The 24,456-nt window shown below is 48.1% G+C and overlaps 1 protein-coding gene across 1 annotated transcript in view; it reads left to right on the top strand.

Annotated features, from left to right (window-relative positions):
• LOC133132892 (cingulin) overlaps window positions 1-17,610 on the top strand; it is a 35,594-nt gene extending 17,984 nt beyond the window's left edge. Inside the window, exons 10-22 of the mRNA XM_061248732.1 lie at window positions 359-507; window positions 1,813-1,933; window positions 3,013-3,225; window positions 3,515-3,736; window positions 4,740-4,988; window positions 7,722-7,892; window positions 8,096-8,257; window positions 8,528-8,617; window positions 9,109-9,192; window positions 9,660-9,778; window positions 12,241-12,349; window positions 12,547-12,710; window positions 16,149-17,610. Of these exons, the coding sequence (XP_061104716.1) occupies window positions 359-507; window positions 1,813-1,933; window positions 3,013-3,225; window positions 3,515-3,736; window positions 4,740-4,988; window positions 7,722-7,892; window positions 8,096-8,257; window positions 8,528-8,617; window positions 9,109-9,192; window positions 9,660-9,778; window positions 12,241-12,349; window positions 12,547-12,710; window positions 16,149-16,293 (1,998 nt within the window). The 3' untranslated portion in view covers window positions 16,294-17,610. The remainder of the gene's footprint in view (window positions 1-358; window positions 508-1,812; window positions 1,934-3,012; window positions 3,226-3,514; window positions 3,737-4,739; window positions 4,989-7,721; window positions 7,893-8,095; window positions 8,258-8,527; window positions 8,618-9,108; window positions 9,193-9,659; window positions 9,779-12,240; window positions 12,350-12,546; window positions 12,711-16,148) is intronic.
• The last annotated feature ends 6,846 nt before the right edge of the window (window positions 17,611-24,456 follow it).

Below are 24,456 nucleotides of genomic sequence, written 5' to 3'. Positions count from 1 at the left end.
TGTGTAACGGGCCTCTCTCGCCCCCCCCTCTCTCTCTCTCTCCCCCTGTGTAATGGGCCTCTCTCGCCCCCCCCCCTCTCTCTCTCCCTGTGTAACGGCCCTCTCTCACCCCCCCCTCCCTGTGTAACGGGCCTCTCTCGCCCCCCCCCTCTCTCTCTCTCTCCCTGTGTAACGGGCCTCTCTCGCCCCCCCCCCCCTCTCCCTGTGTAACGGGCCTCTCTCGCCCCCCCCCTCTCTCTCTCTCTCCCTGTGTAACGGGCCTCTCTCGCCCCCTCTCTCTCTCTCTCCTTGTGTAACGGGCCTCTCTCGCCCCCTCTCTCTCTCTCTCTCCCTGTGTAACGGGCCTCTCTCGCCCCAGTCTCAGCAGCACATCGAGGCGGAGCGGCAGCGGGTGAACAGCAGCATGCGCTCCATGCAGCAGCAGCTGGAGGACTGCAGGGAGGAGAGCGGCCACTGGAGGGAGCAGTTCCAGTCCTCCAGGGAGGACCTGCGCTCCACCAAGCAGCAGTGAGTCCCCCAGGCCAGTGAGACATCAGGCCCCCAGCAAGGGCGGAGCTGCCAGTCACACTCCTCTCAACCAGTCGTTGTGTTTTAGTACGATTGGTTCAGACAAGGACAAAATGAGTAGTCTTTATCAAAATAATCCAGGCAGAACAAACCTTTTTTTGTTGTATATGTCAAAAGTCTTTGTTCTCATATTGTTTAATCCCTTTATTTAATACGTATTTAGTCTATGATGCATTGAATACCTTTGGCCTGGTTATTTAAATGGTCTTTCTACCTGCTGTTTATTCCCCCTCAGTTAATGTTCATTTTGTCTTTTTGACTTGCATCTCGCCAGGGACCAGACCCACAGCAGCACTTCACAGTGAGGGTCCCAAACGCTTCCTGCGTGTTTGAGCCGCTTAGTTTTAGTCCCGTAGCCTTTCGCCATCATGTGCCTTTCTGATTTCGTTTTGATTTTTTATTAATAATAATAATAATAATTCAATCGCTTTTGTCAAGAAAGTCTGTTGTGTTTGTTTTGATTGACAAGATTTGGTCTTCACAAGTTGTTTTGGCCGTCATAATGATAATTTCAGTGAAGTGTTCTGTGTAATGATCCCCGTGCGTTTGTGAGGTTTGTCCTGTGATTATGTGAATCCTGTAGACAGTGTGTCCCCCCCCCATGAAACTGAGTGAAGGGAATCGCTGATAACAGATGACAGATGAAAGTACAGAATCATAGTTATCATAGTTTAAACATGGGCCTGTATCTCTGTGGAAGAGTTATGTTGGGTTAAATGTTAACTTGAGGCCCTTAAGCTCAGAGCTGGTATCTGCATTGCCACAGAGTGCTTTAACTGCCATTGACCCTGAGGATCAGTGGGATCCTTTGTGCACATTTGTCTGACTGGTAACCTGACCCCACCACAAGATTACAGCCAGTTTTCTGAAAGGGAGTGTCACAACTTCACTGGCTGTGTACATAATCGCTCAACGGAATATAATAGCTTAGATTTTAGACTACGTTTCTGAATTTTGATTCTGAACATGCGTTATAGTACTAATTGATTAATCCATAGGTTTCTACAACCAGATAATAGCAATAGTGTGTGTGTGTGTCAACGTGTGAGTAGATTGTAAGTGTGGTGTGTCTGTATTGTGGTTTGTAAGTGTAAATTGTGTGTGATAACAGCAGTTGGTGTTAAAACAGCGTCTCTGTATGTTTCTTGTGTTCAGTTACATGTAACAGCTGAGGGATTGTGTGTTGTGTTTGTGTTTGTGTGTGTGTGTACGCGCGCTTGCACGCATGTGTGCGTTTGTGTGTAGGCTGCTTCAGACTCGTCTGGAGAAGGAAGATTTTGAGGAGGAGCTGAAGGAGCTCCAGGAGAAAGTAGCCATCATGAAGGAGCAGATTCCTGACCCCAAACAAACCAGTGCCCTCACTCAGGTACAATACACACAAACCAGTGCCCTCAGGTACAATACACACAAACCAGTGCCCTCACTCAGGTACAATACACACAAACCAGTGCCCTCAGTCAGGTACAATACACACAAACCAGTGCCCTCACTCAGGTACAATACACACAAACCAGTGCCCTCAGTCAGGTACAATACACACAAACCAGTGCCCTCAGTCAGGTACAATACACACAAACCAGTGCCCTCAGTCAGGTACAATTCACACAAACCAGTGCCCTCAGTCAGGTACAATTCACACAAACCAGTGCCCTCAGTCAGGTACAATACACACAAACCAGTGCCCTCAGTCAGGTACAATACACACAAACCAGTGCCCTCAGTCAGGTACAATACACACAAACCAGTGCCCTCAGTAAGGTACAACACACAAACCAGTGCCCTCACTCAGGTACAATACACACAAACCAGTGCCCTCACTCAGGTACAATATACACAAACCAGTGCCCTCACTCAGGTACAATATACACAAACCAGTGCCCTCACTCAGGTACAATACACACAAACCAGTGCCCTCAGTCAGGTACAATACACACAAACCAGTGCCCTCAGTCAGGTACAATACACACAAACCAGTGCCCTCAGGTACAATACACACAAACCAGTGCCCTCAGTCAGGTACAATACACCCAAACCAGTGCCCTCAGTCAGGTACAATACACACAAACCAGTGCTCTCAGTCAGGTACAATACACACAAACCAGTGCCCTCAGTCAGGTACAATACACACAAACCAGTGCCCTCAGTCAGGTACAATACACACAAACCAGTGCCCTCAGTCAGGTACAATACACACAAACCAGTACCCTCAGTCAGGTACAATACACACAAACCAGTGCCCTCAGTCAGGTACAATACACACAAACCAGTGCCCTCAGTCAGGTACAATACACACAAACCAGTGCCCTCACTCAGGTACAATACACACACACACACACACACACACACACACACACTCAGGTACAATACACCCTCATATAGGTGCACTACACACACAAGCCCCCTCACTGTCCGTTTCACCCCCTTCTCTTTTGTCTGTTTGTACAGGACCTGCAGACCTGTCGTGCCGACCTCAAACTGGCCCAGTCTGAGCTGGAGAAACTGAGGCTGGACTTCGACAAGCGGGGGATGGAGATCATATCCCTAAAGAAGTCCAATCAGGAGCAGGAGGCGGAGCTGAAGTACGAGACCGACAGGCTGAAGGACCAATCGCGGCGTGATAAAGAGGAGCTGGCGAAGGCGCAGGAGAAAGTGAAGCAGGTGCGTTGGGCCCTGTGGGTTATCGCCTTACTGATCAGCAGCACATCCTGCTGCCCAGGCCTCCTCCTTCATTGGTTCATCTCCTGTGTGTGTGTGTGTTTGTGTTTGTGTTTGTGTTTGTGTTTGTGTTTGTGTTTGTGTTTGTGTTTGTGTTTGTGTTTGTGTTTGTGTTTGTGTGTGTGTATGTGTGTCTATGTGTGTGTCTATGTGTGTGTGTCTGTATGTGTCTGTCTGTATGTGTGTGTGTGTGTGTGTGTGTGTGTGCGTGTGTGTCTGTATGTGTGTACAGCTGCCGGCTCCGTCGGTGGTGCAGGAGCTGCAGGAGGAGGTGCAGCAGGCGCGCAGGGAGGCGCAGCGGCACCAGGAGGCCCAGGACAGCGCGGAGGAGGAGCTGCAGGAGCAGAGGAGGCGGCTGGCGGGGGCGCAGGCCGAGCTGCAGGCCCTCCGGGAGTCCCAGGAGGAGCAGCAGGAGGCCAGCGCGCGCCTCCGGGACAAAGTGTCCCGTCTGGAGGTAACCCTGCGCCCTGGGGCTGCACCCAGCGGCCCGAACCGGGGCTGTGACCGAGTGGCTTTCAGAGCTTTCATTGGTCACCGCTGGACGGGCAGGGCTACCCATCCACACGTTAGCAATAAAACAGCAGGTGCCGTTAAAATAAAATGTCATTTCTTTACTTCTCCCGAATTTGAACACTCAATCCCTCAGCCAACCAGCCAGTTCAGTAATTGTGTGAGACGGTAGAATAACCGTCTCCCACCTGTCTGGCTCTACACAAGTGCCTCCTCTGTTCCATCTGTATCATGTTAGAAGCTAGTTTCCGGGTCTTGTTGAAAGTGCTGTCGGTGCGGTCGGCTCCAGTGTCGTGTTTCAGCCACCCTTTCAAGTCAGCCAGGGGCAACAATACGGTAAAAAGACAATTCATCCGTAATGTTTTTTCCTCCACAAGAAAACGTCTGTGTGTTTTGTTCAGCTAATGTCTCCCCGTGTGCCAATTTGTTACGTTACTTTGTGATTTGGACAATCTGGGAACATTTTTTGTGGAGTCTCACATGCTTAGTGTTGAGCCTCTCTTCACGCCGTGTAAGGGCTTCTCGTTTCCCCACTGCACCGTCTCTGGCTCCAAATGACACAACATGGCACCCGAAAGCTTCGCTTTCACTGCGGTTTTAAAACGCTTTTCACAAGCGCATGGATAGTCAGTGGGTAACGTCCCATATTGTGCCTACAGTCTACGGCTGAGACCACTGGCTTCCAGAACGCTCTGTCTCTATCTTTATGACTCCATATTCATTAAATGCCATGTCATAGTTTACTGGCGAAACGGTGGCACTAATAAAAATGATTAAATGCACTGTTTTATATTTTCTGCCTTTTTCACAGCCTCGTAAATAGTTTAACCACAGTCTTTTCTCATTCAAATTCCGGTGGGCTGGGCCGGTAGCATTATCCGGTTATAACTCGTTACGTTGTGGGTCTTGGGGGCCTGGCCGGTGATCAGTGTTGCCTCCCCGCCCAGGCCAGCCTGCAGTCCAGTGCCTCTCAGAACCTGGAGGCGGAGCAGGTGCTGGAGGAGCAGAACCGCAGCCTCCGTCTGCAGCTGGAGGAGGGCCGGCGCGCCTCCGCCCGCCTGGCCCAGGACCAGGAGGAGGCGCACCAGCGCCTGGAGGAGAGGGAGCGGGAGAAGGAGGCGCTGCGTCGCAGTCTGGGCGAGCTGGAGGACCAGAAGAGGCAGCTGGACCGAGCCCTGGACAAGGCCAACAAGGAGGTGCGTGTGCCTGCGCTGACGTCACCGCCCACCAGAGGGCGCTGCGCTCCTGCAGGACACACACACACACGCTGTTCCTGCTGCTCAGGGCCGCTGGCTGGGTCGCCGGGATTAGCTAACAAAGAAGTTTGTTTATTTGGTAAACGATTCAGTTCTTTGACCGAAGGACTTCTGTTTATGCAGAGATGCAATGGCACTCTAACACACACACACACACACAGATTTTGTAAGGATGTACACAGCAAAACACTTTATATACAGTGTCCTGCCATACACATTATGTCAGCAGCCCTGTGAATCTCTCCCTGCTCTCTGCCCTTCATCCCCCCTTCATGTCTTCTCTTTCCTCTACCATCCTTCCTTTCACCTGTCACTCGCCTGTGTCCTCTTCAGCCTCACTCACTCACTCACTCACTCACTTACTGACATTTCTTGATAAGTGACAGCCAAAGACTGTTACTATGTTCTTTTTATACACACCTTGTATAATGTTGGTGTGTACAGCCAGTTAGCTCATCAGGGTAATTGATGGAAACAAATGGACACACACTCTGGCCCTCTAGAGCTGAATTACCCAGCCCTGCTCTGCACACTTTCAGTGGGAGCCAGAGGTTTTCTGGGCCACAATATTGGACAGAGAGAAGAGAGATAGAAACCTGCTCTTCCTCACAGGGCTACAGGAGGCTGTATCTCCAGTGCACTCTTCACACTGGAGCTTTTCCACCAAAGTCTCTTCTGATTTATTTGCATTTCTCAGGAAATTAACCGGTTCAGTGCATGCACAACAGTTTCACCTGTTTCAGTGGAATGATATTTCCTCTCTGGCTCATTATTACACATTTGATTGACAGGTATTGTATATTTTGATTGCTTGCCAGCTTGCTGTATTTAGCGGCTGTCGCATGCGACGTGTTTTCTGTGCTAGCAGCGGTGATTACCGGGTAGTTTGTTATGCCATGAATGCAGCCTCATTGACAGGGTTAATGAAGGCTAGATATCATGCCATTACAGTTATTTAAGACATAATGGAGGAAGCAAAGCTGACCACAGCCAGCTTTTTATTCATATATTGCTTGTGCACTAGGTACGAATTTCATTAGGTTGCTGCTGGATATTATTCCATAAGATGTGCTTGCCAGCTTCCTGACAATGGGACAAAAAAGGCTTTTGTGTGCAGATCTTTACATACTGTATGTATGGGTTGAATGGGTTTTGGGAGTTTCCCAGAGAGATGTTCAGTTCCCTCCTGACCCTGTTCATTACTCCGCAGAGAGAGCAGGCTGCAGTGTCAGTCTCTCACTCAGTGTGTCTCATTCAGTGTCTCTCACTCAGTGTCTCTCACTCAGTGTCTCTCACTCAGTGTGTCTCTCACTCAGTGTCTCTCACTCAGTGTGTCTCACTCAGTGTCTCTCCGCCTGTCAGTCTCTCACTCAGTGTCTCTCACTCAGTGTCTCTCACTCAGTGTGTCTCTCACTCAGTGTCTCTCACTCAGTGTGTCTTTCACTCAGTGTCTCTCACTCAGTGTGTCTCTCACTCAGTCTTTCTCACTCAGTGTCTCTTACTCAGTGTCTCTCACTCAGTCTTTCTCACTCAGTGTCTCTCACTCAGTGTCTCTCTCACTCAGTGTCTCTCACGCAGTGTGTCTCACTCAGTGTCTCTCTCACTCAGTGTCTCTCACTCAGTGTGTCTCTCACCCAGTCAGTCTGTTTCTCACTCAGTCATTGTGCTTTTGTCACAGCTTAAGTTATTGTCTTACTTTTTTCTACTATGTTCCAGTTCGTTGCCATTTCCTTTGGTAGATATGAAAATAAAATGTATTGCTGCAGTATATATCATCATTATTTTATTTATCTTTATTATAATTTCTAACGTCATTGCGATGATGCCGCGCATGCCATGCATACTTAATGACTGATCAGTGTACTGGGCCGCCACACTAAGGGCTGTTCTTGGACTGAGAGAAGAGAGATAGAAACATGTGCTTCCTCACAGGGCTACAGGAGGCTGTGCATCCAGTGTACTCTTCCACCGAAGTCTCAGAGCTTTCCCACCGAAGTCTCATCTCATTTATTAACATTTCTCAGGAAATTAACCGGTTCAGTGCATGCAGAACCTGTTTCAGTGGAATGTGATTTCCTCTGTAATTATACAGCTCATTATGCAGGGCTCAATGATGCCCATGTTATTGCTTGGTATCTAGCTATATATAGCAACTGTAGCAGATGGTTTTTATGTAACATTATTATGATGACTGAGTGTGAACTTACAGGAGGGCCAAGGGACCCTTTTCAGACCCATGCGTAACCCCTCTGTGACCCCCTCTCTGGACCCTGTGTGACGCCTGTAACCCTTCTCTGACCCCTGTGTGACCCCTCTCTGACCCTTCTCTGACCCCTCTCTGGCCCCTCTGTGACCCCTCTCTGGCCACTGTGTGACCCCTCTCTGATCCCAATGAAACCCCAATGTAACCCCTCTCTAACCCCTGTGTCCCCTGTGTGTCCCCTGTGTGTCCCCTGTGTGACCCTGTGTGTCCCCTGTGTGTCCCCTGTGTGACCCTGTGTGTCCCCTGTGTGTCCCCTGTGTGACCCCTGTGTGTCCCCTGTGTGTCCCCTGTGTGTCCCCTGTGTGTCCCCTGTGTGACCCTGTGTGTCCCCTGTGTGTCCCCTGTGTGTCCCCTGTGTGTCCCCTGTGTGACCCCTGTGTGACCCTGTGTGACCCTGTGTCTGTGTGCAGATGGAGCAGCTGGCCTCGGGGAGCAGGCAGTCTGCGCAGGCTCTCCAGGCCCAGCTGGAGGAGCAGCGGGAGCGCTCTAAGAAGGAGCTGCAGGAGGCGCAGCGGCACGGCAAGGAGCATCAGGCCGAGCTGGACCGGGCTCAGACCAGCCTGAGGAGCCTGCAGGAGGAGGTGAGCCCCTGCCTCAGTCCTGCAGGCCTCTACATTCCCGCCGGCTCTTCTACACAGACAAACTCCATCACATTTGGGCTCCAGTCATTCTGTTTTGCTCAAAGGCAGGCTGGGCTATTCAGTTTGTTTATTGGGGACACTCGACTTCACATCCTGCTTTTTAGTTTTTAATCCCTTTGACGATGTGCCCCGCCGTGTCGCAGGTGGCCCGTCTGAAGAAGGACCTGCTGTCCTGCGCTGAGGAGAGGGACAACGCCCAGCTGGACAAGGAGCTGCTCAGCAACCGCCTCAGACACCTGGAGGGGGAGCTGGAGAGCCAGAAGGCCTCGCAGTCCGACCGCAGCAGAGAGGTCCGGGGCCTGGAGGTGAGAGCTGAGTGGGGGGGACCCAGTGAGAGATGTCTGCCTCGCATGGCAGACAATCACCGTCGGTGTGTGAGTGTGTGTATGAATGGCTGAATGAGAAGCATCAATTGTACAGCGCTTTCGATAAAGGCGCGATATAAATTCCAACCATTTACCATTTCCAGAGGGACAGGCTTTACCGTTGGGTTCATCTGTGTCTGTGTCTGTCTCTGTGTCTGTCTGCCTGTGTCTGTGTCTGTGTCTGTGTCTGCCTGTCTGTCTGTGTAACAGGACAAAGTGAAGCATCTGGAGCTGGAGTTGGATGAGGAGAGGAACAGTGTGGAGCTGCTGACTGACCGCATGACACGCAGCCGGGACCAGGTACTGACCCCAGGAACTTTCCAGAACCCTGCCTGCAGCCATCTGTATTAGTGACTATACTCCTCAGGGTTCTACAGCAGTCTGTATTAGTGACTATACTCCTCAGGGTTCTACAGCAGTCTGTATTAGTGACTATACTCCTCAGGGTTCTACAGCAGTCTGTATTAGTGACTATACTCCTCAGGGTTCTACAGCAGTCTGTATTAGTGACTATACTCCTCAGGGTTCTACAGTAGTCTGTATTAGTGACTATACTCCTCAGGGTTCTACAGCAGTCTGTATTAGTGACTATACTCCTCAGGGTTCTACAGCAGTCTGTATTAGTGACTATACTCCTCAGGGTTCTACAGCAGTCTGTATTAGTGACTATACTCCTCAGGGTTCTACAGCAGTCTGTATTAGTGACTATACTCCTCAGGGTTCTACAGTAGTCTGTCTCATTCTCTCTCTTACTCTTTCTTGCTCTCCTTGTCTCTCCCCCACTCTCTCAGGTTGATCAGCTGCGCTCAGAGCTGATGCAGGAGAAGTCATCCAAGCAGGACCTGGAGCTGGACAAGATCGCCTTGGAGAGACAGGTGTGCCCCCTGCATGTTTTTCTGTGTCTGTGTGATTGTACGTGTGTGTACATATCTGTGTGTAGGTACATGCATGTGTATGTATGTCTCTGTGTGTGTATGTACATGCGTGTGTGTGCATGTCTGTGTGTTGGTAAATGCGTGTGAATGCATATCTGTGTGTAGATACGTGTTTGTGCGTACATACGTGTGTGTGCATGTCTGTGTGTGTAGATACGTGTGTGTGTGTGTGTATGTGTGTGTGTACATGTCTGTGTGTAGGTATATGCATGTGTATGTATGTCTCTGTGTGTGTATGTACATGCGTGTGTGTGCATGTCTGTGTGTTGGTAAATGCGTGCGAATGCATGTCTGTGTGTAGGTACGTGTGTGTGCGTACATACGTGTGTGTGCGTGTCTGTGTGTGTAGGTATATGTGTGTACATGCACATGCGTGTGTGTGGTACTGATCCCTCTGTGTGGTGCAGATGAAGGAGCTGAAGTCACGCGTGGCGGACATGGAGGGCCAGTCGCGCTCTTCAACGGGAGTGTCACAGCTGGAGAGCAAAGTGCAGGAGCTGGAGGAGCGTCTGCACAATGAGGAGAGGTACCAACACGATGAGACATGCACAACACAGTGCATACAACACACAACGCATGCAACACACAGCGCATACAACACAGCCCATGCAACACAGCGCATGCAACACAGCGCATGCAATACACAGCGCATACAACACAGCATACACAACACAGCGCATACAACACAGCATACACAACACAGCGCATACAACACAGCATACACAACACAGCGCATACAACACAGCGCATGCAATACACAGCATACAACACACAGTGCATACAACACAGCGCATGCAATACACAGCATACAACACACAGTGCATACAACACAGCACATGCAACACAGCACATGCAACACAGCGCATACAACACAGCGCATGCAACACAGCATACAAGACAGCGCATACAACACAGCATACACAACACAGCGCATACAACACAGCATACACAACACAGCGCATACAACACAGCGCATGCAATACACAGCATACAACACACAGTGCATACAACACAGCGCATGCAATACACAGCATACAACACACAGTGCATACAACACAGCACATGCAACACAGCACATGCAACACAGCGCATACAACACAGCGCATGCAACACAGCATACAAGACAGCGCATACAAGACAGCACATTCAACACAGCGCATTCAACACAGCGCATACAACACAGCGCATTCAACACAGCACATGCAACACAGCGCATGCAACACACAGCACATTCAACACAGCGCATACAACACAGCGCATGCAACACAGCGCATGCAATACACAGCGAATACAACACAGCATACACAACACAGCGCATACAACACAGCATACACAACACAGCGCATACAACACAGCATACACAACACAGCGCATACAACACAGCGCATGCAATACACAGCATACAACACACAGTGCATACAACACAGCGCATGCAATACACAGCATACAACACAGCGCATGCAACACAGCATACAAGACAGCACATACAAGACAGCACATTCAACACAGCGCATACAACACAGCACATTCAACACAGCACATGCAACACAGCATACAAGGCAGCGCATACAAGACAGCGCATACAACACAGCACATGCAATACACAGCATACAACACACAGCGCATGCAATACACAGCATACAACACACAGCGCATGCAACACACAGCGCATGCAACACAGCACATGCAACACAGTGCATACAACACACAGCGCATGCAACACAGCGCATACAACACTGCACATGCAACACAGTGCATACAACACACAGCGCATGCAACACAGCACATGCAACACAGCACATGCAACACAGCGCATGCAACACAGCATATACAACACAGCGCAAACAACACAGCATACACAACACAGCGCATACAACACAACATACACAACAGCGCATACAACACAGCGCATGCAATACACATCATTCAACACAGCGCATTCAACACACAGTACACACAACACCGTGCATACACAACAGCGCATACAACACAGCGCAAACAACACAGCATACACAATAGCACAAACAACACAGCATACACAAAACAGCACATACAACACAGCGCATGCAATACACAGCATTCAACACAGCGCATGCAATACACAGCACACCCAACACCGTGCATACACAACACAGCGCATACAACACAGCATACACAACACAGCGCAAACAACACAGCATACACAACACAACGCATACAACACATCATACACAACACAGCATGCAAAACACAGCGCATACAACACATCATACACAACACAGCGCAAACACAGCATACACAACACGGCGCATACAACAAACAGCATATACAACACAGCGCACACAACACAGCATACACAACACAGCGCAAGCAACACTGCATACACAACACAGCGCATACAACAAACAGCATATACAACACAGCATACACAACACAGCGCAAACAACACTGCATACACAACACAGCGCATACAACAAACAGCATATACAACACACAGGGCATACAGCAGACAGCAGACATGTCTCACAGTGCTTTGTGTGTCTTTGTTGACAGTCTCTCAGTGCTCTGTGTGTGAAGCGTGTAGATGGTCTCAGTGCTGTGTGTGTGTGTGTGTGTGTGTGTGTGTGTGTGTGTAGATGGTCTCAGTGCTGTGTGTGTGTAGATGATCTCAGTGCTGTGTGTGTGTGTGTAGATGGTCTCAGTGCTGTGTGTGTGTGTGTGTAGATGGTCTCAGTGCTGTGTGTGTGTGTGTGTGTAGATGGTCTCAGTGCTGTGTGTGTGTAGATGGTCTCAGTGCTGTGTGTGTGTAGATGGTCTCAGTGCTGTGTGTGTGTGTGTGTGTATCTGAGAGTGTGTGTGTGTGTGTGTGTAGATGGTCTCAGTGCTGTGTGTGTGTGTGTGTATCTGAGAGTGTGTGTGTGTGTGTGTGTGTGTGTGTAGATGGTCTCAGTGCTGTGTGTGTGTATGTATATGTATCTGAGAGTGTGTGTGTGTGTGTGTGTGTTTCAGGGAGAAGAACAGCATGCTGGCGGCTCAGAGGCGAGCGGAGAGGAAGCTGAAGGAGCTCAGCATCACAGTGGATGAAGAGCGACAGCAGCACATTGACCAGAGAGACCAGGTACACACAGTTATACACACTGTACACACACACACACACACACACACACACACACACACAGTGACACACACACACAGACACACACACACACACACACACACAGACACAGACACACACACACAGACACACACACACACACACACACACACACAGTGACACACACACACACAGTGACACTAACCCCGCTCTGTCCCCAGCTGGCGCTGCGTGTGAAGGCTCTGAAGCGGCAGGTGGATGAGGGCGAGGGGGAGGTGGAGCGGCTGGAGGGCCTGCGCAGGAAGGCTGTGAGGGAGGTGGAGGAGCAGCTGGAGCAGAAGGAGGCTCTGCAGGGCCGCGTCACCGCCCTGGAGGCCGAGCTCAAGTCAGTGCTGCACCTGCGCCTCCTCTTTCACACTGCTCCTCTGTCAGAACACTGCACCTCCTCTTTCACACTGCTCCTCTGTCAGTACTCTGCGTCTCCTCTTTCACACTGCTCCTCTGTCAGTACTCTGCACCTCCCTCCTCTTTCACACTGCTCCTCTGTCAGAACACTGCGCCTCCTCTTTCACACTGCTCCTGTCAGGACACTGCGTCTCCCCTTTCACACTCATAGTTAGGGATAGGGTCAGTACTGCACACTCACACAGTACTGCTGTCTCATTTGAAGAACAGGTCAGTACTGCACACTCACAGTACTGCTGTCTTACTGTAGATAAGCAGAACAGGTCAGTACTGCACACACACAGTACTGCTGTCTTACTGTAGATAAGCAGAACAGGTCAGTACTGCACACACACAGTACTGCTGTCTTACTGTAGATAAGCAGAACAGGTCAGTACTGCACACACACAGTACTGCTGTCTTACTGTAGATAAGCAGAACAGGTCAGTACTGCACCTGTGTCCCCCCCTGCAGTACTGTCATATCCCGTGCTGTGATAATACTCTGCTCTACTGCTCTTCCCATCCCCTCATTCTCCTCTTTCTCACTCTCATAGGAAAAGCACAAGCCTGCTCTGTGTCTAATCTATAGGCTTTGTGATTCTACAACTCTGAGATCATGAATAGTGCTGCATCATCATCATCATCATCATCCCCTGTTAGTGGAGAAATATGTTTGTAATTTAAGTCCCTCTCGAGTGTCTCATCTCCTAATGCCCGCTCTCTGTGGATGATGGGAATGAATCTCTGCGGGAATGCCTTCCCATCATACTTTTTCATTCTCTTCTCCTCCTGCGTCAGACCCCGTTGATTAAAACAGATCGTTCGGCGTCCATCGAGTGCATCCACAGAGTTGAACCTTATCAGGCCACTGACCGGTGGGAAATAAATACGGACCCAAATGATTTGATTCATTTTGCGGATCTGATGACGGAAGATTAGCCTCTTAACTGAAGACGTGAGAAAGACCTTTTCCCGGTAGGACAGGAAGTGACCTTTTAACCTCGCTGCAGCTGAGGCCAGACCTGCCTGTGTGTAGCCTCTCGAGCTCCCAGAGCTGCCAGACCAGTGGCACAGAACAGTGAGCACATCAGTGCCTGTGCGTGTATGAAAACAGATCTCAGGTGTGCGTGCATGTGTCTGTTTGTGTTTGTGCACATTTAAAAACAGCTTGGGTGTGTGTGTGTGTGTGTGTGCGTGCGTGCGTGGGTGTGTCTGTATGTGTTTGTGCATATTTAAAAACAGCTCAGGTGTGTGTGTGTGTGTGTGTGTGTGTGTGTGTGTGTCTGTATGTGTTTGTGCATATTTAAAAACAGCTCAGGTGTGTGTGTGTGTGTGTGTGTGTGTGTGTGTCTGTACGTGTTTAAAAACAGCTCAGGTGTGTGTGCATGTGTCTGTTTGTGCATATTTAAAAACAGCTCAGGTGTGTGTGTGTGTGTGTGTGTGTGTGCGTGGGTCTGTACGTGTTTAAAAACAGCTCAGGTGTGTTTGTGTGTGTGTGTGTCTGTACGTGTTTAAAAACAGCTCAGGTGTGTGTGTGTGTGTGTCTGTACGTGTTTAAAAACAGCTCAGGTGCGTGAGTGCGTGAGTGAGAGAACGAGAGAACAAAACAAGCCAGGCAAAATAAACAAAAGAGCTGTTGGCATGTTGGCGCTCTGTCGGCCGCCAGGCGGAAGCTCCAAAGCCCTGTGGTAAACATGCCAGTTCCACAGAGAGACGGGAATGCGTGGGCAGGAACGCTGGTCTTACCTGCTTTAAAGATTAATAGTCTTGAGTTGCGCCCCGCCCGGCCAGCTGGGCAGGTTTCAGCCACTGTTCTGGGCCTGTCCCAGTGCGGTGGGTTTCAGCCGTCCAGTGAACAGGGCGCTGTGTGCGGGTTAGTTCTCGTTCTCTCTCCTTATTTCGTATTGTTTTGATTTTAAATTCCGCATGGACTTTCACGGGTGAATTTTCTTTTGTGATTTCATCCCTATTTTTAAAAAAATGGGCCACGATGAATGATCTTTCTGGAATTCGATACGGTAGATGTTCATTTCTGGCATTCCTGGGCTTTGAGGCACTGATTATGAATGCCATTGTAATCAGATGCAATACCAGTTTGTAGAGTTGGGTGAGTTGAGGATGGCAATACCTGCCAGTTTTTTTAAGGAAATGTTTCGGAAGGGACTAATACCAGCTGACAAAACTGCATAATATCAGGAGGAGGATCAGGGAAACTACAAGCCAGTAACTCAATCAAAGAACCTACAGGCCATTGACCACTCAGGAAACCAGTGGGCGATGGACCAGTTTAACCTTAATCCAGAGTGCTGTATATATTTCCTGTATTACTGTGGGTGTTATGGAGTGGTTCATAGCTCACCTTATTGTATGTGACTGAATTACATTTTTTCCTTTTAGTCAATTAGCAGATGCTTTTAATCCAAAGCGGCTTACAAGTGCACAGGTTCTTCAGCAAGTAGCTGAGGTGTGTGAGTGAGAGAACAAGCGAACAAAACAAGCCAGGCAAAATAAACTTCTGAAATACAGTGCCACATGAGCAGACTCAAAACACACCTGCAGACTCAAAACACACCTTTTCGAACTCTACCTTAATCCTCCCTCCTGATTTCCCCCGCCCCCCTTTCTGATATCCCTATCCTCCTTGTCTAACCCCCAAAAAAAAAAAAAATTGCACTTAGGATGACGACTATATGTTTAGAACAGCATTCCATGTGTATTTTCCTAGTTATGGATGTGATGCTTTGACTTGTGAAGAACCTATGCACTTTGTTGCTTTGCATTAAAAGCGTCTGCCAAATGACAAAAATGTAAATGTAAACTGTAAACCCCAATTAGTGCAATTGGAAATGTACTTATGACAAAGCTGAATAACAAAGGCTCCCGGGGAGATTACATGGAGCAGTTGTGCAGATCTAGTCTGAACATGGTTCCAGAGAACAGTATTTGGACTGTCGTTATGTAAATCACCTTGATAAAGGCATTTGTGTCAAAAGATACATTTGCCGAATTGCTGAATTTACTGAATAGATCCAGGAAGATACAAAAAGAATACTGGGTCGACATAGTGGTATTTTGGATTTAATTTTACCACAAGAGCACGTTCTGTTGTTATCAAATGTTTATGTGAATATTCGTATGCGAGTATGTGAAGTGTGAAACTATTTGTCGTCTCTGCAGAAGCATTACCAGTTTCACCAGGAGGGGGCACTGTTTTACCACATACAATAAACGCTTTTTAAAAATGTGAAAATGTATTTTTTTTAAAAGGTGAAATTGTTCAGAAATATAAGATAAATGTTTTTTGTTATGTTTGGTATGTGCGTTATGTGGCGTTGTGGCGCTATCCACGCAGAAGTCACGACGGTCCTCTCTCACAGGAGGAAGATCCAGCAGACACGCCGCCCGGCTCTGGATTCCTCTGCTCTGAGCTCCGAGGAAGACGACGATGAAGACAGATTCTATGACCCCTCCAGCATCGCTTCCATCCTGACTGAGAGCAACCTGCAGACCAGCTCCTGCTGAAGAGCTGGCCGCAGAGACGGGGAGAGGGAGCGCACTAGAATGCACACTGAGGCCAGGATTATTCAGGTACAGAGTACACTACAGTGAGTGTGTGAGCGAGTATTAGTGGTTCAGAGTACACTACACTGAGGGAGCGGGGAGAGAGGAGTGATAACAATTAGTACACTACAGTGAGTGTGTGAACGAGTATTAATGGTACAGAGTACGCTACACTGAGGGAGGGGGGAGAGATAACAATTGGTACACTACAGTGAGTGTGTGAACGAGTATTAGAGGTACAGAGTACCCTACACTGAGGGAGAGAGGAGTGATAGCAGTTAGAGTACACATGAGTGAGTGTGCATTAAAGGTACGTAGCATACTACACAGAGGGAGGGAGGCAAGGGCAGGTAGAGTACACTACACAGAGGGAGGGAGGCAAGGGCAGGTAGATAGATAGATAGATAGATAGATAGATTATTCATCCCGAGGGAAATTTTAGAACACACTAGTTCTGTGTAGAGTACACTACACAGAGGGAGGGAGGCAAGGGCAGGTAGAGTACACTACACAAAGGGAGGGAGGCAAGGGCAGGTGGAGTACACTACACTGAGGGAGGGAGGCAAGGGCAGGTAGAGTACACTACACAGAGGGAGGGAGTGAGGAATGAGGAGTAGCAGTTAGTGTGCACGTGAGTGAGTGATTGAGGGGGCATTAAAGGTACATAGTACACTACACTGAGGGAGGGAGGTAATGCCAGGTACATAGGTACATTACACTTAGGGAAGCGCACTGAAACTATATGTAATTGAGGTCTAGGTCTTGTAGAGAGACTGAATGGGTGAGTGGTTTGGGGGTAGGCACAGTGGATACTTTCATAAAGGAACATTGCACTAAGAGAGTGAGAGTGAGAGTCCCAGCTCGGTGCGGAGAGCAGACCGTGAGTGTTTCTCCGCTCTGTACAGTGGTACAGGCCCTCAGCGCCGAGGGGCCGCTTGCCTAACGTGCCATTAGCGCTGCACTCAGAGGATCTCCGTAGCGCGGCTGAAGCAACACCACCCAAACATCTTTATATTTGGACAACGCACGGAGCAGGTGCATGTAATGCATTCTCTCTGTCGCGCTCAGTCTGGCTTGTCGGCGGAACCGGTTCAAGCCCCGCTGCGGGCCCCTACTGCAGTGGAAGCGCATTGAACGACTGGCCTCGAACAAGCCGGTTCAGCATCGTCATGTTTGTTTTTGGTTTGTCGAACATGTCCTCGCACGAGGAGGTCAGGAATGCGTGAATACTGAACACTGCGTACAAACTGTAATCTGTACTACCCACTGTATTCAATTGTTGAACCTAATGTAGTCTGTAAAACAGCAGGGCTTACCACTGACTGAAATTAGCAGTGCAAGAGACAGCTTTATGTTGCTTTTATAATGTCTGCTCTCAGTACAGCGTGTTCTGTGCGGATATCGTGTGCACAGTGTGTTTTTTTTATATAGCGTATGTTATATAATTTCTGTGTCTCTTGTCTTTGTCTACCCCCTATCTTTTCTGTTAGTCTTTCAAAATGTCCAAGAAAACTTTCTATGCATTCCTCATTCTCCTGAGTGGAATATGTGTTTGTAAATATATTTCACGCAAATGCCTTAAGATTATTTTTATGGTAAGTATTCCAATGTATTTTTAATGATTTTTTAAACAATGATATTGTTATTTAAATAGATTTATCTTGTAAAATTATACTTGTTTTAAGCTGATCGATAGATGGATAGAAAGACTTTCAAATCACTGGACAGAATTGAATCAATTGCTGCAACCTATTATAATTTGGTTCATTTTGCTTAAAAAAGAAAAGTGCTGGATGCATTACCTATTTGTGCATATGCAGTTATGTGTAAAATCATAATTTCTATGTGATTTTTTTATTGATCAATACTGGAGAAAGGTACACAATTGTTGGATTAGATCATCAAACTGTGAATTGGTATTTTTTGCAATCCATCAACTTTGTATGCATTTTACTTCATATAAAACTCTGAAAACAAAACAAACAACAAATGCATCTGTCATTTTTCACTGGTTTTTATTTCACAGGCTTTTGAGGGACCCCCCCCCCCCCCTTTCAACAGGTGAAATCCTCTCATTTCCTTTGTCTAGTCACCTCTGACTTCAAAGCTGATGAAGTACTCTATTACGCTCTAACAGTCATAAGCAGCGGTTTCAACATGCTAGCTTGCCTCAAAAATTGGTTCCAGATCCATCCGTACTTGTTTTGCTCCCGGGAGTACGGCACTTATTTTTCCACCGTGCGTTCGTGTGGATGAGTAACGTCTGTCAATAATTTCTCTCGCAAATTCACATACATAATTGTTTATTTGATGAGTCTTTCCGTTTCCTCTGAGCAGCCCGCGGTACACGTGCACGTCAAAGGCACACTCATCACTCGGGCTGTAGATTCACACCTCTGACACGCTACAGAACATGCAAATACCGCATCGTGTCACCTGTGCCCGGCGGGCCTGCCTGTGGTGGCTGGAGCCTCCATAGGGGGCACAGCCCTGCTGCCTGTGGTGACTGGGGCCTCCATAGGGGGCACAGCCCTGCTGCCTGTGGTCACTGGGGCCTGCATAGGGGGCACAGCCCTGCTGCTTGTGGTCACTGGGGCCTCCATAGGGGGCACAGCCCTGCTGCCTGTGGTCACTGGGGCCTCCTGTAGCGTAGTGGTTAAGGTGAATGACTGAGACCCGCAAGATCACTGGTTCGATCCCCGGTGTAGCCACAATAAGATCCCCACAGCCATTGGGCCCTTGAGCAAGGCCCTTAACCCTGCATTGCTCCAGGCGAGGATTGTCTCCTGCTTAGTCTAATCAACTGTAAGTCGCTTCGGATAAAAAGCGTTAGCCAAATGCCATTAAAAAATATGTATAATAACTGCCGTTTAATGAGCGGTGTGTGGCCGGAGCAGCAGTTCCACTGGGCAGGGGGCCTATGGCGTCCTGTAGCATCAGGCACATTCATTCTGCTACAGTGGACAAAACAGCCACGGAAACAGCGCTGCCTGCGCTGCAGGATCACAGCCACAGCCTGAGCGCCCTTCTCCGGAAGGTTCCGGTACCCCCGCCGGGACGGAAGCGCTCCCCTCCACTGCGTTTGTGAGGCGCAGAGAGCGGCGTGGGCTTTGAGCTTCTTTCAGGGGCAGTGACACAGAGTGCGCCCACACTCGGGTGCGTTCAGACGGGTTCCTCGCGCTGCCGTCCGCGTTCCGCACAACGCAAATCTTTTATGAGCGCGCACACCCGCTTATCCAGTTCTTCATTCTTCTCTTCTTTTTTTCTTTTAGGGAAATGAGCACATTGGTTTCCAGATGAGGATTACGGGTGCTTTCGTTCACTACAATGAGGACAGAAAAAAAAACAGGTTCACGTGTGTGTGGAACGAGCCCCTCATAAGCCGTGCGATAATTATGTGCCTGGCGCTGAAATTGCACGGTGTTTCTCACGTAGAGAAAGATGTACTTCATCCCTGCGCCGCGCGTAATTACACGTTACGCTGTCGTAACGTCTCTCTCCCCTCTTATTGCACTTCTCCCAGTTGACTTTAATTTAATTTGCCCCTTCTGTTGACGGTTTCTTTGTCTCCCCTCCTTCCTCCCTCTCCTCCTGAGGAGCGTGGGGGGGGGGGGCAGACTGCAGATTAGTGCCTCCGCTCTGTCCTCCTCCAGACTGCTATTTATCTGTCTGCCCGCTTCCCTCCAGCACGGAGCCCACTGACGTGGTGCCAGGGGGAGGGTTACGTACTGCGGTTAGCCTGTGGCCTGTAGCCTAGTGGCTACGTTGCTTGACTGTGACCCAGCAGGTTGGTGGTTCAAGACCCCGGTGTAGCCACGATCCCACACGTTGCTCCAGGGGGGATTGGCCCTTGTTTAGTCAAACTGAATCGCTTTGGATAAAAGCATCAGCTAAATAACTAATGTAATATACTGCACTCTCCCTGGTGATCTGGAGAATACACTGCATAAACAACTTGTTTCAACTTTAAAAAGTTAGTGTCCTTGCTGCCTTACATTTTGTTTTGCCTTACAAGTTGTTTACAGTGTAAATAACATTTTGCAGCCACACAGACACTAACTTCTTTAAGTTGAAACACACAGTTTTTGGTGCAGTGCACTGTGTGGGTTTGAAATGAAACTGAAAGGGAGGTACTGGGAGCTGGTGGGCTGCTGCTCGGGAGAGAAGTCAAGGTCGGTTGAGATGAGTTGTGCACTCTGGGCTGGGGGAGGGAGTTTTACGTGGTTCTTTGTCTCTGGAACACTTAGCGGTGTAATTGTGCCCTTTTTTACTCACTCAAGACCCCTCACGTTCTCCTCCGCTTCTTTTATCCAGGCTGAAGCTCCATGCGACTGGAGTTAATGAACTGATATTAGGTGTAAGTATTCATGTAATGCTCAGTTAATACCAGTGTCTTTTCATCCAAACTGGTCTTCGCTGGTGCGTACTACAGACGTGCCAAGGACACACTCCTTTTTATCCTTTTAATTACATTTTAACTCTCGCCAGACTTGTGTCAAGCTGTACGCACACTCTGGCTCTCCAAGTACACATAAGCCTGTATTTGGCACCATGAACATTTATGGCATTGCGCTTTAGCTTACCAACTGTGAAGGATATAAATTGTATTATCATTGCACCGCAAGACCTGCACTGACAATTCCTCAGCTCTGCGCGCATTAGGCGAAATAACGGCAGACCCATGTACAGGATCATGTGTTTTGTGACAGGGTATGGTGTGTTTTGTTTAGTTTTGAAAAATGTAACATTGCACAGTAAGGTGGCGGGTAAATCAAGCAGTTCTGGGCATTGCACCGGAATACAGGTTTCCCTGCTTCTTGGTCGCCCATGAAAACGTTTTCCTCACAGCGATGGATATTTACATTACTGGCATCAGAGCACTGTACAGCTGCATTAATACAGATTACATCATCTCAACCAGTGCTTCTCAGCTCCAGTCCTCAGGGCCCACTTGCCAGAAGGTTGTAACCAGGAACTCACTCACCTGATTTAACTCGATCAAGGGCATTTTTGGTGGTTTGATTGGTTCAGTCATGAAATCAGATGCGTGAGTTCTTGTTACACCAAAAACCTTCTGGCAAGTGGGTCCCCAGGACTGGAGTTGAGAAACACTGTTCTAAACTACACCGCATCCTCTATACTACACCACAGTGTCAGGGTGGAAAATTCAGCTTCCTGTTTTCCCATTTTCCCCCCATGATAAACGCTGGGAACTGCGATACCTCACCCTTGAGTGGGAGGGATATGCTTTGTGCTGAGCTAATAGCCATCGTGTTGAAACGGGGGCTGTGGCTGTGGCTGCAAGCAGAGAGAAACAGTGTGACGTGTAATTAACCACAGGTGTGTTCTCAGCAGCCGCAGCAGGTGTCTGTGATCGCATGGGCTTGGTGTTATTGTCACAACAACAGCTCGCGCCCTTTTCGAAAGAGCTCTGCCTTGTTTCTGCTCACCGAGGGCTAGATGTAAATACCATTACAATTACACTGTCATTCGGCTGAATTGGGCATAGTAAAATGATAAAAGGAGGAGAGAAAAAATTCAGTTAAATATTTTTGTTTTACAGGTGTTCGTTGTGACTGAGGATCTAAAATGAAAACATGAATTTGTGCCTTTTTATTAATAAAAAAGGTATATGCAGGGTAAATGGATTAAAAACTCCACTTGCACATTGAGATAACGGGGTTGAGCAATGGCTGTGAATGGCAGAATTGATCGTGTGCATACTGGTAGTAGGATGTGGTAGGATGTAGGAATGCGAGTGTTGTACAATACATCCCTCCGGACAAGGGTGTTTACCAAGAGTATGAATCAAATATCAAATACATGAGTAGGCATATTTTCCTTTGAACATGCCCAGTTATTACCGTTGCAGTTGTGTGAGTATGTCTGTCCATCCCTTTTCTAAAGCGCTTACCCCTGTTCAGGGTTGGGGAGGGGCTGGTGCCTATCCCAGCAGCCATTGGGTGAAAGGCACTGGGGTAATACACCCTGGACAGGTCGCAAATCCATCGCAGTGCACACACACCCTTCATTCACACATTCATACCCCAAGGGCAATTCAGACTCTACAGTTAACCCTCGCGTTTTTGAACTGCGGGAGTTATCCGGAGTACCCAGAGCTAACCCACACGGGCATTTCATTGCATTTTATTTAGCAGACACGATCAAGGTCATAGAACAAACGACGGAACACGTCAGACAAGGTACAATTCACATACGATTAGTAGTAAGGCCATGAACATAAGTCCAGTACACAAGGTGGATGGGCCAATGCTGTAAATACCATACCAAGACATCTACAACTTCAGGAACTGCACGGGGGGAACATGGAAACCCCACTCAGAACGGCGCATGGCCAGGACTCAGGACCATCCTGCTGCGAGGTAATAGCACTGCTTTCTGCCCCGTTGGGTCATCCATGGTCTTAAGTATCTGTATATGAGAATGTGTATATTAATTGTATCATTGTGGTGTTGTAAATATGTTACGTAAATATATTGTGTCTTTGGGATAGCAATGAATAATACTTTTCAGAATGATACAGAATATATACAGAATATTTCAAAATATGTTAAACTGTATATTTCGGGTCTGAATGAAGCGTATAGCAGTCTGAATATTTTTAGATATCACGGCGTCGGGGGAATGCCATGGGACGGGTAATCTCTCATTCCACGCTGCCTGGTTTGATTCTGGCACAAGCGCATGTACGTAAGCAGTGTAGCCAAAGGGGAGTAATGTCTCTTTGACAGAGGGTGGTTTTTGTGGTGTGACTGTAATTCTATATTTCACTAAATGTTTCCTTGCTCGTTTTAGGATTGATCACCTTTTCATGCCAAAGTAACAGTAAACAAAAAAGAATACCTACATGTCATTAATATTCGTATCCCTGGGGTTTCACCAAAGCTGGTATGTTCACATTTGTCATTCTCAAGACGTTTGGCTAAAATGTATCTTTGAACATGACGCACACATTCACATTTGCCCTTTTGAAAACAATGGTTGCCCTTATAAATTATTCTGCATGATAATATATATTTACAGATTACCTTTATATTACATAGTATACTTGAGTTTAATGGGGATATAATTCTATAAGTGTTGGAAACACACATTCTGCATATGGGAAGCGTGTTGGCGAGCCTGAGACTCAGTGGGTTCTGGGAAATGCAGTGTATGGTAGACCTTAGTGACAGAGACAATCAAGCTGGCACAAAACAGGGCAAATCTTTCCCCCCATTCCATGTGAAAGTTATGCTCTGCATGTCCACTGTAGGTTTGCAGGTGTGTGTTCTGCATGTGCTTTGTTACTTTATTTTTCAAATAATTTTTTATATGTTCAGCTGTTGCAGTGGGTAGCACTGCCGCCTCACAGCAAGGAGGTCCTGGGTTCGAATCCCCGTCGGCCGGGACCTCTCTGTGCGGAGTTTGCATGTTCTCCCCGTGTCTGCGTGGGTTTCCTCCGGGTACTCCGGTTTCCTCCCACAGTCCAAAGACATGCAGGTGAGGCTGATTGGAGAGTCTAAATTGCCCGTAGGTATGAGTGTGTGAGTGAATGGTGTGGGTGCCCTGCGATGGACTGGCGACCTGTCCAGGGTGTATTCCTGCCTTTCGCTCAATGTATGCTGGGATAGGCTCCAGTCCCCCTGCGACACCTGTTCAGGATAAGCGGGTTAAGATAATGGATGGATGGATGGATGTTCTCCAGTGCCAAAACTCACATTATTTACCATTGAGCCTCTATCCATCTTAGTGCCGGGGCATGGTTGAGCTTCTAGGCAGGCGAGAGCAGTATTCCTAATTCCTCCTGCTGAGACACAAGGAATCAATGCTAGCTGAGAGCCATAAACAAGATTGGAGAAACATTCATTGAATTAAAGCTGAGTAAGAAGCACAGTATGCAATAACGGGTTTACTATCAAACTTTTAAAAAATGGTTAAAGATTTTTACAACTGAATAGGAGGACAGGCACTTGCAGAGGCCACATTATTATGACTACTATTACTATTATTATTATTTTGATGGAATCCACATATATTAGTGGATGATCGTCTGACATGCAATCTCTAAAGAAATTGTTCAATCCCTGATCCATTACCCTTATCCATAGTTGTCAACAAAAT

The sequence above is a fragment of the Conger conger genome, chromosome 1, assembly GCF_963514075.1.
Source record: "Conger conger chromosome 1, fConCon1.1, whole genome shotgun sequence".
Taxonomy (NCBI): domain Eukaryota; kingdom Metazoa; phylum Chordata; class Actinopteri; order Anguilliformes; family Congridae; genus Conger; species Conger conger.
This window is presented reverse-complemented; position numbering and strand designations above follow the sequence as displayed.